We start from the raw sequence: 14,192 nt of genomic DNA on the forward strand, positions 1-14,192 counted from the left end.
ACACACACACACACACACACACACACATATAATGTGGAAGGAGCACCCATTTCTGATGAAAAGGTTTTGTGGCCTCTTCTGTCTTCTGCCAGTAGAATTATAGATTTAGAGCTGAAAGGAATCTAAAAAGCTCAGCCTAGGTTTGTCATTGTACACATTAGGAAACTGAGTTGCAGATCGAAAGATACAGCTTGCCCAGGGAGACACAGGGAGTAGGTTTCAAGGCCACCTTCCCTGATGCCTGGGTGGGAACCTCCTCCAGTCTCTTTCTGGCTTCCTCAGCAAAGCAGGCAGAGGGACATGAATTATGACAGCAAACTTCAGATTTTTGTTTTCCTGGACTAGATGTTTCATTTTGCAGTTTATTTAGAGCTTAGTTTCTTTTTCTTCCTGCTTTTGTTGTCATTGATGATCTTACTCTAACTCATAAGAGAACAAGAGGGAGCAAGGGAAAGGAGGTGAAGATGACTTATGATGTCACCAACTGTCGAACATCACATCTTACATTGTTGCGCTTTCTTGCCTGTTATATAGGCAGTGAGGCTATTATGTTTGCTCTGTGATATTTTCTTAAGGGCTAGAGAAACTGCATCCTATAAACTGCTTATTTTATAGTTTGCAATATAATGTGTGCACATCAGTTCTTATATGATGAAATATGCAACCTAATAGTTGGGTATAGATTTAAATAAATAGTATAATGCCTGAATTACAACCTAAAATACTTTTCAATTGTGTTTTTCTGTCATTGGAGCCAAGTCTGTTCTTCTCACCCCAAAGAATTGGGTTTGCCCTGCACAGGAATTTGAATGAAATATTTACACTTAATATATGAAATAGCATAAAACTGCAGATATTTTGAGATACCCTGCAGTCATTTTTAATGCATTCAATAGACAGTAATTATGAGTACAAACCATAGCCCAACTTTATAGCCATCAATCATTTCAGATGTGTCTCTTTGAAGGGTGCAGTGATACATATGGGAAGGGATGGATCATTACCTAGGCCAGTGGTTCTCAACCTTCTGGCCCTTTAAATACAGTTCCTCATGTTGTGACCCAACCATAAAATTATTTTCATTGCTACTTCATAACTGTAATGTTGCTACTGTTATGAATTGTAATGTAAATATCTGATATGCAGGATGGTCTTAGGCGACCCCTGTGAAAGGGTCGTTCAACCGCCAAAGGGGTCTCGACCCACAGGTTGAGAACCGCTGACCTAGGCAGTGCTATAAGATACTGATTCCTTTAGACCAGCGATTTTCAACGGGTGGCCTGGAAGAATTTTTAAAACATGCAGTATCTGACTATTGAGTTGAGCACTGACCTCTTTTCCCTTAGATTATCAATGAAAAAATGACAACAGCCACCCTGGCGGGTGTGCCTCAGTTGGTTGAAACATCATCCTGTATACCTAGGTTTCGGGTACAGAAGGCAACCAGTCAGTGTTCTCTTTCACATCGATGTTTCTCTCTTTCTTCCTCTCTCTTTTTCTCTCTCTCTACCCCCTCTCCCCTCTCCCTCCCTCTCTCCCTTTTCCTCTCTCTAAAATCAATGAGCATATCCTCAGGTGAGGATTAAAGAAAAATAATAGCAGCCAATACAACAATAGCATCCAATGTGATGAATAAAAATTATACCTATTTTTTTTGTCAGATCGGTAAAATATATTTTTTGTGTACCGAAGAATTTTAGTACAGTGGGGCCTTGACTTAGGAGTTTAATTCGTTCCGTGACGGAGCTCGTAACTCAAATTACTCGTATGTCAAATCAAGAAGTGAACGAGTGAGACACGTGATGCTGGGCTGATGTTGTGGCGTTCACTGTGACGTTCGCTGCGCCAATTAGCGGTGGGGTATCTGAAGCTGGCTCGTAACCCGAATTTTAGCTCGCAACTCAAAGCAAAAAATCGGCTGAGAGACGGCTCATATCTCGAAAAACTCGTTAGTCGGGAAACTCGTAAGTCAAGGTCCCACTGTAATTAGTTTTGTGTGCCATTAGTTGAAAATCGCTGCTTTAGACTAAGCTCACTGCATTTCATAAGGGAGAGAAGTACAAAGAATGACATAAAAACCATATGGATAAGCTACTTTCTAAATCCTTTTCCCCTCCATCCTTCTCTTCCTTCTTTTCTTTCCTTCTAGCTCTTTTGAGAGCTGTGGTTGACTGGCATCCTCCCCTACCCGCCTTAAGCCCTGAGGATGGCTCCTGAGATGAGCCCCATTTAATACCTCATAGGTCAGATCAGATTCAGTTGGCTGCTTTTTTTTTTGAACTTGAACACTGCAGTTCACGCTTAACTTGGCCTGTCCTGGGAGACTAGTGGCCCAGGCAGTGTTTCTTCATTGCTTGTATCAGCAGGTCTCTTATGCTTCATATCCTGCTCACCCCACTCCTATATTTGAAACTTATGCTATGTCCATGTCTTTGCTTAGGGAAGTGAGAAGCAAGACTCCTTCGTGGCTCTTCTCTGCCCACCTGCCTGATGGTGGGATAGGGTTTGAATCTGTGGTCCACAGGCTGGCTGTGGGTGGGTAGTGGGAGCATGTCTGTGAACTCCTCTGAAATTGAAGACAACACTTTATGTGTATTTATGTGTTTCTGGGCTGAGATTCTGATGAAAGTTGTGGCTTCTCAAAAGATCTGTGAATAACAACAAATTGTTAAAACATTGTTCTTGGGTTTTGCTAAATATACTACTGTGCCAGTGTGTTTCCCACCCAGCTCGCACCTCCAGAGCTTCTAGGGGCTATATTTGATGGGATATCAGGCTATGCCCTCCTGCCCCTCCCCTCGCCTGGATGTAGAGCCAGCTTCAGAGTTTAGAGCTTAGATATCTCTGAGAATGAAGCCTCACTGTTGAGGGTTCAGGGTTGTCCCTGTATACCTCTGGAAGTCACGTGGAGTATCATGGGCCAGTCATGGAAAGTCCAGTTGTAGAAGGGAGTGGAATTTTGGCCTGGGTGCTGGTACTTTCCTGCATTTGATGTGTTGTTCACCCATCTCTATAACCGGTAAGCGGTGGAGAAAGGCTCGGTTGAATGGTCTTTGCTTTTCCTGTGTGGGAAGATGCATTGGTGTCACAGTGGTTGACACTGTCTCCCCAACACTGCCTGGGCCACTAGTCTCCCAGGACAGGCCAAGTTAAGCGTGAACTGCAGTGTTCAAGTTCAGAGAGCTGAACAAAATCATCTTCAGCTTAGCTTTTTTAGACAAGGGGAAGTTGGTGCAAGTGTTCATAATGGTGAGGGATTAAAATGCTCTCTTCTTAGCTTTGCGTATATGTCAGCATTGACTTTTTTCATTTTAGATCTTTACTTGTATTGGAAATTGAAAAATTGGCTTCACAGAAATGTGCTCTGCTTCACTGAGCTCTGTGTTTTTAGCTTATAGCTTATGTTCTTAGCAATAGTGTAATTTTGTTTTTGTGTAGTAAGCATTTTTAAATTAAGTTTTCAAAAATGTATTGTTATGTAGGTCTTTGAACAGCAAGAGGAAGTTTATAATTTAGAATGCAACGTCATGTAACTTTCTCAATGGTGTATGTTGCCTTAATATTAATAAAACTAGAGGCTCAGTGCACGAAATTCGTGCATGGGGCGGGTGGGGGGGGGGGGATACCTCAGCCCGGTCCGCAATGCAAGTGTTCCACACCCAGCCTGGCCAGAGGCCCTCCGTGGCTGGGCACGGAACGCTTGCCTTGTCGCCGGGGCGACGAGGCAAGCATTCCCCCCCTCCCCCATACCCCTCCGGCCACTCCGTGCCCGCTGCCCAGAGGCCCTCCGCAGCCAGGGTGGAACGCTTGCCTTGTCACCACAGTGACGAAGCAAGCATTCCGCCAGGCTGCTCACGCTGCCCGCTCTCCTCGAGACTGGGGGACTCCGGCGGGGCTGAGAGGACTGGGTGCTGCGGGCTGAGAGGACTGGGCGCCGCCATCTTTGTGATGGAGTGATGGTTAATTTGCATATTACACTTTTATTAGATAGTATATGTTACCTCTAGCATAAGAGAAAATGGGAACTTGAATATACACACTGTAACATTACAGAGCTAAACTAAACATTTTCTAAGGAGGAGTTGCTAACAGTTTGGTTTTAAAATTTAATTCAACTGTATAATTGAGGGTGATTCGCATGCCATGGTCGCCAGGAAATCAAGTCACATTTATGACTTTGTCTTACTTTTCTTTACTACTTTTCTGGGTATCTGTATGTTTTCCAGAGGGAACTTTGCTGTGGTAATCATTTAAGTCTGTGTGCTTCAGTGGTCTCTTTTGTGCCAAATGGTAGACACCCCCCCCCCCCCCCAAAAAAAATTGGCACTTAAGATTGGCACATTTCTGAAATGGTAACATTTTATTTATCATTTAATATCCTTTTCCTATTATTGTTTCACTATTTTCCTTTCCCATAACAAAAATTTAAACCTCTAGCTATTTCAGATTCACAGCTTTAAATAAAATTTCATTTTGTTATTTTCAGCTTTAATATTTTGATACTTAAAAAATTTAAAGCGAAAGTTTATTGAGTGAAGTATTTTCTTAAATAAAACTAGTTTTTCTTGCTCTCACACATCTCTCTCTTTCTAGTTGGTAGTTCTTATGTTGAGTAAAGATCTCATTTTGGCTATTAAATGTCTTCTTTTTTTTTTTTAACCATATTGATTGAGCTTTATTGCTTAAACTTAAAAATTACCTTCTCTACAAGGAAATACAGCTTTAGGATAATTTTTAAGGTAGCCTTTAAAGGCCATAATACAATTTTCTTGGTGACCTTAGAAAACTAGCAAGTGTCCTTGGTGGCCATGCAAGTTAGCAAACATTTGTGCACAAGATCTGAATGAAATCTACTTGTGGCTAAAGTAATTTGAATATACTCTGGGCCCTGTTCATCAATTTCTGCTTTGTTTCTTTTGTATATCCCGAAACACTGCCATTTAAAAAATTTTTTTTTCCAACTAGAGGCCTGGTGCACGAAATTCATGTGGAGGGGGGGCGGTCCCCTCAGCTCAGCCTGCGCCCTCTCGCAGTCTGGGACCCCTCGCTCCTTACCACCCGCCTGCTCACTGCTCCTTATTGCTCGACTTGCTGCTCTTTAGCGCTGCTGCAGAGGCGGGAGAGGCTCCTGACACCGCCTCTGTGCTTGCCAGCTGTGAGCCTGGCTTTTGGCTGAGCGGTGCTCCAGCTGTGGGAGTGCACTGACCACCAGGGGGCAGCTCACGGCCCCTGGTGGTCAGTGCGTGTCATGGTGACTGGTCGTTCTGGTCGTTCTGCTGTAACGGTCGCTGGACTTTTATTATATAGATAATCTCACTTTCTGTTTCTGTCTTCCCTTTGATTTCTTTCCGTCCCTCTCCTGTTGGCCTTTGTGGGAATTTGTATTTGTGACTGTATTGAGAAATGTTTGTTCAGAGAACTCCATCTGGGCACTGGTGTTGCGATTGCACTTTGGTTACTTTGTAGATTGAAAAGGAAGAGGACAAAGTATAGCCAACTGTGCATGTAGCACAGCTACAGAATATCCCTGGAGGTAGAATGTTTAATGACTAATAGATTCCTGGTCTGTTAAAAGTAAGAACTGGAAGAGGAACCATGTAGATCAGCTATTTTCAACCTGCATGCTGCAGGAATTTTAAAACATGTGATACCTATTTTGTCAAGGGCACTGACCTCTTCTCCCTTAGATTGTCAATTAAAAAACTGACAACAGCCAACACAAGAGTAGCTGTCCGGTGTGAAACAATCAAAATTATACTTATTTATTTTTTTGTCAGATTGGCCAAAAGTACATTTTTTGGTGTGCCGCAGAATTTTACTAATTTGTTTATGAGTACCATGAGATGATGTAGGTCATTTAGATCTTAGCCAGTCTTCTCATTATGAAGATGAGAGAACTGAGGACAAGATTAGGGAAGTGCTTGCCCAAAGACATGCTTCTGATAATATTTTGAAAGTGATTAACTTGAGTGCTTGTGTTATAGGATCAGAATTTTTCTTTTTTTTTTAAATTATATATTTTGTTGATTTTTTACAGAGAGGAAGGGAGAGGGATAGAGAGCTAGAAACATCCATGAGAGAGAAACATCGATCAGCTGCCTCCTGCACACCTCCCACTGGGGATGTGCCTGCAACCAAGGTACATGCCCTTGACCGGAATTGAACCTGGGACCCTTCAGTCCGCAGGCCAACGCTCTATCCACTGAGCCAAACCGGTTAGGGCAGGATCAGAATTTTTCACATTTGATAAAGCTCGGAACGTGGCCCAAAAGATATTAAATTAGCGAAAGAAGAACTAACACATTTAGTCACTCTTTATTTTAGGTGTTTGATGTATAGGCTCTGGGAATCTGGTTTCTGTTTTTAAACTCTGGCACAGGCTCCATGGGTGACATCACACCTTTTACTTGAAATCTGACTGGAGCCAGAGTATGTGGAAAGTACCTTTTCCCTAATATGACCCCTTAACCCCAGAACATTAAAAAAATCGGCCCACACATATCCCATCACCTTTATTTTAGAGAGAAAAAGGGAATGAGAAATGATTATTGTTTATTAATACTTTGCACCAATGGATATAGTATGAGAATTAATTGGAATAGCTAACTTTTTTGAATGCTGAATATTTTACATTGTGTCTTCCCATAACAATCCTTTGAGGTGGTACTCTTACTGTCCTGGTTACATTTAGGTGCTGAGAGGTGTAGTTACTTTAGTTCCACAGTCATACATACGGCTGATAAGGGCTGCAGTGAGGACCTTCTAACTCTGGGTTCCCACTCCAGCCATGCCACTCTACAGCAGGGTCCCCACATAGTACATGTCCTGCTGGGTAGGCCCAGTGCCCATCAGGCAGAGGGAATGGGCAGAGCCAATCACAGGTTGTGAAAATGTTTGGCTGGGAAACCTTGGACTGGTGTGGGTGTGTGTAGGGAATCACGGAATACTGGCTAGACTGGTAGGTTAGGCCCACATTTTAGACTTTTCTGCTTATTTGGGAGCCATTGAAGAGCTTCAGATGGGGAGGCAGATAGATTAGATTCCCCACCTCTCCCAGCACATCTTCATCTGTCTCTTCTCCCCTCACCCCTTCCTCTTTCTTCCAGCGGTACTAGGCCATGGAGAAGGAGCAGGGGGAACTAAGGGAATTGGAGATGGGAGTATTTCAGTCGTTCACTTAATTCCTTACTGTTTATTGACCTATTAACTCCTCCTTCCTGTGTGCCATTGTGCCTGGAGCCTCCTGTCTTGTGTGAGGATGGGGGTGTGCTGTCATCAGGAAGGAGTATAAGGAATTGAGGGTCTGATCACTCCTTGTGTGAACATCAGCCAGTTTCCTTGTTCTCAGCTCTTGGTGTCTCCTGTACCTTCTGAAGTACTTGGCCTTTCTGGGGTTCTGCAGGGTTTACTCGTCTTCTCTTCGGCAGATGCCCTTCCACAGGCAGCGAGGCTCCCTGTCCTTTGTCATGTACTACTCCTTCGTCCACTTTTGGACTTTCACATGTCTTGTGGTCTCAGCAAAGATAGTGTTTCTGTTTCCCATCATTGTTATGTTGTGGTGTAAGTTAAAGGGGAGAGAAGGCATCGTAAAACCAGAAGTCCCATACTTCATCCTTGTCTAGCACCCTTGTCTCCATTTCTAGTACTTAGTAGGTTCTTGTTAGTTCAGTAAGTGACACTAGAGACTCTTTAGGAAGCTGTTATATAAGTACCAAGTCAGTAGCAGTGGCAGCATAAGAGTATGTGGGACAGTAGGGGTATGCTCAGTGGAACATGAATATGAGGGTCAGAGAGCAGGGGGAGCCTTGGGAGGTTTTTTTTCTTTTTCTTTTTTTTTTTTTTTTTAGCTCTGGTGACTTGTAATAATTGATGCTCGTCTATTGTTATTAGAGTAACTATTGTAAAGTTTGCCTGTGACATTAAGGTGGGCCATCGGCCTGCATACCTATATGAACACTTTTAATAGCACTATATTTATTCTTGAAACTTGATAGACTATGACAGTGCTTCATTAATAAGACACATGCTAAGATGCTTACATGTGTAGATGAGGCATTAATAGACTTGTAATTAAAATGGCCTCAGAGCTAGGTGGCAAATGGAGTGATGTAAAATGTCTCATTTGAAGTAAGAAACTCTGAAGTGGCATGATAGAAACACGAGTATCTAAGATGAAAGACCCATATTTTATCAGATTGTCATTAATATGAAAAAAATTAAACTTTAAATGTTGTATCAATTTTTAAGCACCTGCATTTGTGATAAGAAGGAAACTGTCAGTGCAACAACTTTGAAATGTCTCATTTGGTGTGATTTCAGCGAGGAAGACATGTATCGTGCTGCAGATGAAATAGAAAAGGAGAAAGAGTTACTTATACATGAAAGAGGGTTATCAGGTATGTTTGGAATTGTTTTATTTATTGTTTTATTGTTCTACTGTTTATAGTAGAAAATGCTGTTAAATCCGTATATCCATGTTCATAAAATATTAAGATGTACTTCCTAGGAGATATGCATATGGTCTTAGCTGTGTGCAATTATTCATTTCGCTAAAGTCTGGTGAGTATTGTTTCCTGAGGTTTTAACATTTTATTGAAAGTATTCTTTTCATGCCATTTTTGCACCCGTCAGGATTTGTTGAATCTCTTGACACCACCCTCTCTTAGTTCTTGATTTCCTTACATTCTTGGAGGGGGAGTTTGGATTTGCAATGCAGTTTTCATTTCACATGGGAAGACTAATAGAGAACTGTGTCTTTGCATCAGATGGCCATGTGGATTCACTGACTTGTAAGAAAGAATGATCATGGGATTGGTAGCACTAATTCTCTCGTTTCATGATTTTGTGTCCATGTTTCTGCTCAGTCATGCCTGCTCTTCTCACCCCAATCAGCGCCCTTTGACCCATCATTGCTGCTAGAGCAAGGCATTACATCCTGGCCTCCTCCACTGTGGGCACAGCCAGAAGGGCTGTGTGTGAAGTACCTCCTTACTAGTGCAGGAACCGAGGGGGAATACTCCAATTGGGGATTTGTCATAGATGAGGCACAAGTGGCATTTTCTCTCTTTTTCCCAGTGTAATGTGTGTGTTCTAGTGGTTTGTTTTGAGAACTAGCTTCTGTTTATTTTATGGTTAACAAAAGTATTACCATATGTGTAATTAGGAAGAAATGATACAAAGTAGGGTTTTGTTGACGTTTTCAAGTCTTCCTCAACAAGGAATTGGTGGGACTCCTCACTGGTGGCCATAGGAGATGTTTTTGTAGGGACCTAGTCAGATGTATTCTTGGGCCACACTGTTCTGGTCCTCCATGAAATTGCTGAGGACGCTTGCTTTCTGCTGCTGTAGTTGCACAGAATTCACTTCTGATGCAGAGTTCTTATTCGTCATATGAGAGGCCCAGTGCATGAAATTCATGCACTCGGGAGAAGGGGGTGGGTTCCTCAGCCCAGCCTGGTTTAGGCCAGTGGTTCTCAACCTTCTGGCCCTTTAAATACAGTTCCTCATGTTGTGACCCAACCATAAAATTATTTTCGTTGCTACTTCATAACTGTAATGTTGCTACTGTTATGAATCGTAATGTAAATATCTGATATGCAGGATGGTCTTAGGCGACCCCTGTGAAAGGGTCATTCGACCGCCAAAGGGGTCTCGACCCACAGGTTGAGAACCACTGGCTTAGCGGCTCCTTTTTTTGTGCTCCTTAGTCATCTCAGCATCCATCACAGCCTTGCTTGTGAATGCCTGTTGTCTTTTCTTCTTCAGTAGTTTTTAAACCCATTCAGGACAAAATCTGGGTCGTAAACCTTCATATTCCTAGCTCAATGCTTGATGTGTATTAGACACTCAGTAAATATTTGTTGAATTGAGCTGAATATAGTATTTTTATTTTATGTCAACTTCCTCTGGAGTGGATACATTGTAAGGTTCTTCTGTGTTTATATCCTAATTTCTTTGCTAACATTTACTTCTTCAATAATTTAAAAAGGAAGTCAAGATATGCCTGAGAATTTACTTCCCTTTCTTCCTAAAACATACACATAGATATACGCATGTGAGTGTGTATGTGTAGACCACAAAATCAAACCCCAAACAATAAGGAAAACTAAAGGCCATTTTCTTACTATATCATTTGTCTGATCATAAGTTGTATTTTTAATTTTGTTTTATTAGAGTAAAATGAGGTCTGTGGTTCAACTAACATTGAGAGCCCTTTTAGTTTCTGACTTCTTATCAATTATTGTAGTCTTTGGGGATCAGGGCAGGATATAAATTAATAAAAACAAATACATGTTTTATTACTGAAGTGTTATCTCTTTGTATAATGGATGAGAAAAACTTATTACAAGTAATTAGATGTATTTTCTCATAGCTCAGACTGTTCCATGTTTAATTGATTGGGACAGTATTTGCAGACTCCTGTGTCTGAGCAGCTGCAGGTTCTGGGGACATAGCCAGGAAATAAAATAAGCCCCTGCCCTCAAGGAGCTGTGTTTTACTGTATTTGTGTGTGGGTGTGGAGTGGGGCGGGGTGGGGGAGGGGGGATACAGAAAAAGAAATATGTTGGGTGTTGATCATTGCCAAGAAGAAAAACAACAGTGTAAGAAGACTATAAGTGAAGGTGTGCGACATTATGATATAGGGGTCTCAGAGGTGAGCAGAGGCCTGCATGGAATGTGAGAGCAGGTGCCTGGGGAAGAGCCAGTGTGTTGGAGGAATACAGGGGCGGCTGCAGGTGGAACAGGAGTTATCAGTGAGGGGAGTGGTGAGAGCCGAGTCCAGAGAGGCAGTTAGGCCAGGACAGGGGCCCTTCCAACTGAGATGGGAGGCCCCAGCAGCTCTCAGGACCCAGGAGTGATGGATATAGTTAAAGTGCATCATTCTGGCTGCCATTTGGAGAATGGCTAGTGGGGTGTGTGATAAAGAAGACCTATTGGGAGACCTCTGTCATTATCTAGGAGCGAGGGGATAGTGGTCTGGATCAGGTGGTAGGCAATGGTGAGATCCCAGATTTTTTTGGAATGAAATGAGAGGAAGTAGTCCCTGCATAAAGTAGTACCGTTGTTCTGATTATGCTTTTTTTTTTTTTCATTATTTCCCCCTCTCTTCTTCTGTTTGACTCTTTAACAGAACCTAAATTAAGTGTAGCGCCTGAAATGGATATCATGGACTACTGCAAAAAGGAATGGAGAGGAAATACGCAAAAAGCTACATGTATGAAAAAGGTATAACACCTACATGCACATATTTCAAGTCTTTCAAATAGTCTGTCATAGTAATTATTTAGTGTGTTCTTTTATATTGTTAGACATTAATTATGACAACTGCTATTACACTATGTAAATACTAGTGTTCTGATTTTAGAGATAAGGAACAGACGCCAAAGATAAGGGACTTTTTTCCGAGTCCCAGTATTAAAATAGAAGCATCAGTTTTTTAGTAACATGATTTCCTTGAAAAACACAGAAATGACTCTGCTGTTTAGAGTTGGGCCAGCCATTGCTTGTCCTCTTGGAGTCATTTGGGAGTGCCCTTCTGGCCTGGTGAGGTAAAAGATGTCCAATCCCCTACTGTCCCCACCTGGGTTTGGTTTCATGCCCTCCAGTCTTAGGGGCTGGGCCCTCCTGCACTCCTTATGCACAGGGATCTGGAACTCCTCCCCTCATTTAGGGCGTCCCAGGAGTTGTCCCCTCCCAACAACATTGCACAGATCGGCGACCCTAAGGTAGTCTCCAAGGCTGTGGGACATCAGGGAGTCCCATGCATGGTCCTGTTGTGACTGGGCTGGCTCGTTGCTCAGGTCAGATCCCCTGACTCACTCCTACTGCACAGCCAGCTGAACAGACACCATTACTTTCCCTTGAATGTGTCCTGAATCCAACATTCCTTACTAGTGTGAACCATGCAAAATTACTACCATTTGACCATTGTGAGCTGCAAAAATGAGTTTCAGTTTAACTCTTCAACCACTTCTTGTAACATCTGGGTCATATCTCTTGCTCATTTTCTCTTGGGTTTATTTACATTATGAATTTGAATGCACTTGTATACTAGAGATATTGATCTATTATACTTGGTAGACATTTTCCTAGTATATTTTTTTATTTGTAACTATTTAGGATTTAAAATGTTTAAATATTTGAATACATTTGGTCTTTTTCTCAGAGCTTGTTTTTGTAGACAGTATTGCATATCTTTCAGCAGGCACCTCAGCTGCCCAGGCCTGTCCGGAAATGAGCTGATCTTAACTCAGAGCGTAGCTGTCACTTTTCAAGCTCTGAGAGCAAATGTCAGCTCTACCCCCTGCAGGTGTGGACTCAGTCCCTTGTGAGAGAACTCAATCAGGAAATACCAGGGACTCTCAGTTCCTGCCAGCGGAGAAGAACATCTAGATTTGTAAGGCCGTCTGCTGAATGTGCATATCAGCCACTCATAGATTTTCTAACAACCTTCACCTGGTATCAGACTAGATAACCAGTAGACTAGTATCTAAACTACACAGGCATAGCTCATTTTATTGTGCTTTGCTTTGTTGCCTTTTTTTTTACAAATTGAAGGTTTGTTGCAACCCTGTGTTGAGCAGGTGTATTGTTGCCATTTTTCCAGCAGGCTCAGGTGATTGTTATCATTTTTTTAGCAATAAAGTGGGGTGTTTATTTTATTTTATTTTTTCAGTTTCAGTTTACATTCAGTATCATTTTGTATTGGTGTCAGGTGTACAGCATAGTTGTTTCACAATTATATGCTTTACAAGTGTTCCCCTGATATATCTAGTATCCAGCTGGCACATACATAGTTATTACAAAATTATTGACTATATTCCCTATGCTGTACTTTATATCCCTATGACTATTTTATAACTACCAATTGTGTTTTTTTAATTAAGGTACATACATTGCTTTTTTAGGCATAATATTATTGCACACTTAATAGACTACAGTGGAGTGTAAACATAACTTGCATATGCATTGGGAAACCAAAAAACTCAGGTGACTTGCTTTATTGAGATATTCACTTTATTGCGGTGGTCTGGAACTGAACCCGTAATATCTCCTAGGTATGCCCATATTTTTTCATCTTCCCCAGAAATACCTTCACTGACTTGCAATTATATGATCTCATTCTCTTTAAAGGATTTTTCTAACAACAGTCACCTGAAAGTCCATAATTGAAGATGACCCCTAACTTATCCAAATATTCCATATTTTGGAACTCATGCTGAAATCATTTCTCTGTCATTTTATTTCAAGAACAAGATTTGACCCTGTAGTTGGGTTATTCAGGGACCAAAATTTAATCAAAGGCACCTTAATTAGAAAAATGTTGTCACATCAGGACTCGTGGCAGTAATTAGAGCACCTCAGGCCTGAGAGCAGCTTGGGTCTCGGTTCTTTCTTTATTCCTTGTTTGTCTGTTTGGGTATTCTTTTGGAGATGTGAATAAATCCAAATTAAATTTTAAAAGTTTGACTCACCTCTGAAATAGCACGAGTAATGTATGTATTTGGAGAGGTGCAGTTGCTGTTGAACAAGCCATTGTGAATATTCAAGGTAATTGAGGGTCCACCATAGGGAAGAGATGCACATTAGTAGATGTGAGTCTGGTTGATGGACCCTTATCTGTCACAGTGATTGGACCACTACATAAAAATGGGACTCTCAACATTTTGTTTTAAAAAAGTATTTTCATACCCACTAAGAACACTGTCCTGTGACTTGGACCTTGAAAACAGCTCATGATGAGGGTGCAGCACTTGGACACAGGATGGCTGTCTGTGTGGTGAGAGCGAGACTCCTTTCTTTGAGTGAGTGCAGGGTAGGAAGCGGTCTCCAGAGACTGTTGAGGAAGAGCAGGCCAAGTGAAAGGACGGACAGATTGGAAGTGAGTGAGTTGGGGGAGCACTGAGGTTGATATGCCTGAGCAGTGCCCAACCAGGGAGATCAGATCATCAAAGGCCTGTGGACCGGTCACTAGGATTTTATGGTGTCCTTTTTAGAGTATGCTTCAAAATGTTCCATTTGAATGCTGTTTTTGAGAGCATGTCACTGAACATTTTCATTTCCTCCTTTCACTTCCAGATTGCGGGATTGGGCCAAAACCCGCAGTCGGACATCCCTCGAGGGGTCCTGAATTGTGAGAGGGTGTAGGCCGGGCCAAGAGACCGCCCCCCCCCCCCCCCCCCCCCCCCCCC

At 42.1% G+C, this 14,192-nt stretch overlaps 1 protein-coding gene across 3 annotated transcripts in view; it reads left to right on the forward strand.

Moving 5' to 3' along the window:
* The window catches only part of OTULIN (OTU deubiquitinase with linear linkage specificity), a 32,654-nt gene that overhangs the window by 1,277 nt on the left and 17,185 nt on the right, over positions 1–14,192 (forward strand). For all 3 annotated transcript variants that reach the window (XM_014543550.1, XM_014543548.1, XM_014543549.1), the window contains exons 2-3: positions 8,320–8,396; positions 11,132–11,226. In XM_014543550.1, coding sequence (XP_014399036.1) covers positions 8,320–8,396; positions 11,132–11,226 — 172 coding nt within the window. The remainder of the gene's footprint in view (positions 1–8,319; positions 8,397–11,131; positions 11,227–14,192) is intronic.

This window comes from Myotis brandtii, unplaced genomic scaffold (assembly GCF_000412655.1).
Source record: "Myotis brandtii unplaced genomic scaffold, ASM41265v1 scaffold328, whole genome shotgun sequence".
Classification (NCBI taxonomy): domain Eukaryota; kingdom Metazoa; phylum Chordata; class Mammalia; order Chiroptera; family Vespertilionidae; genus Myotis; species Myotis brandtii.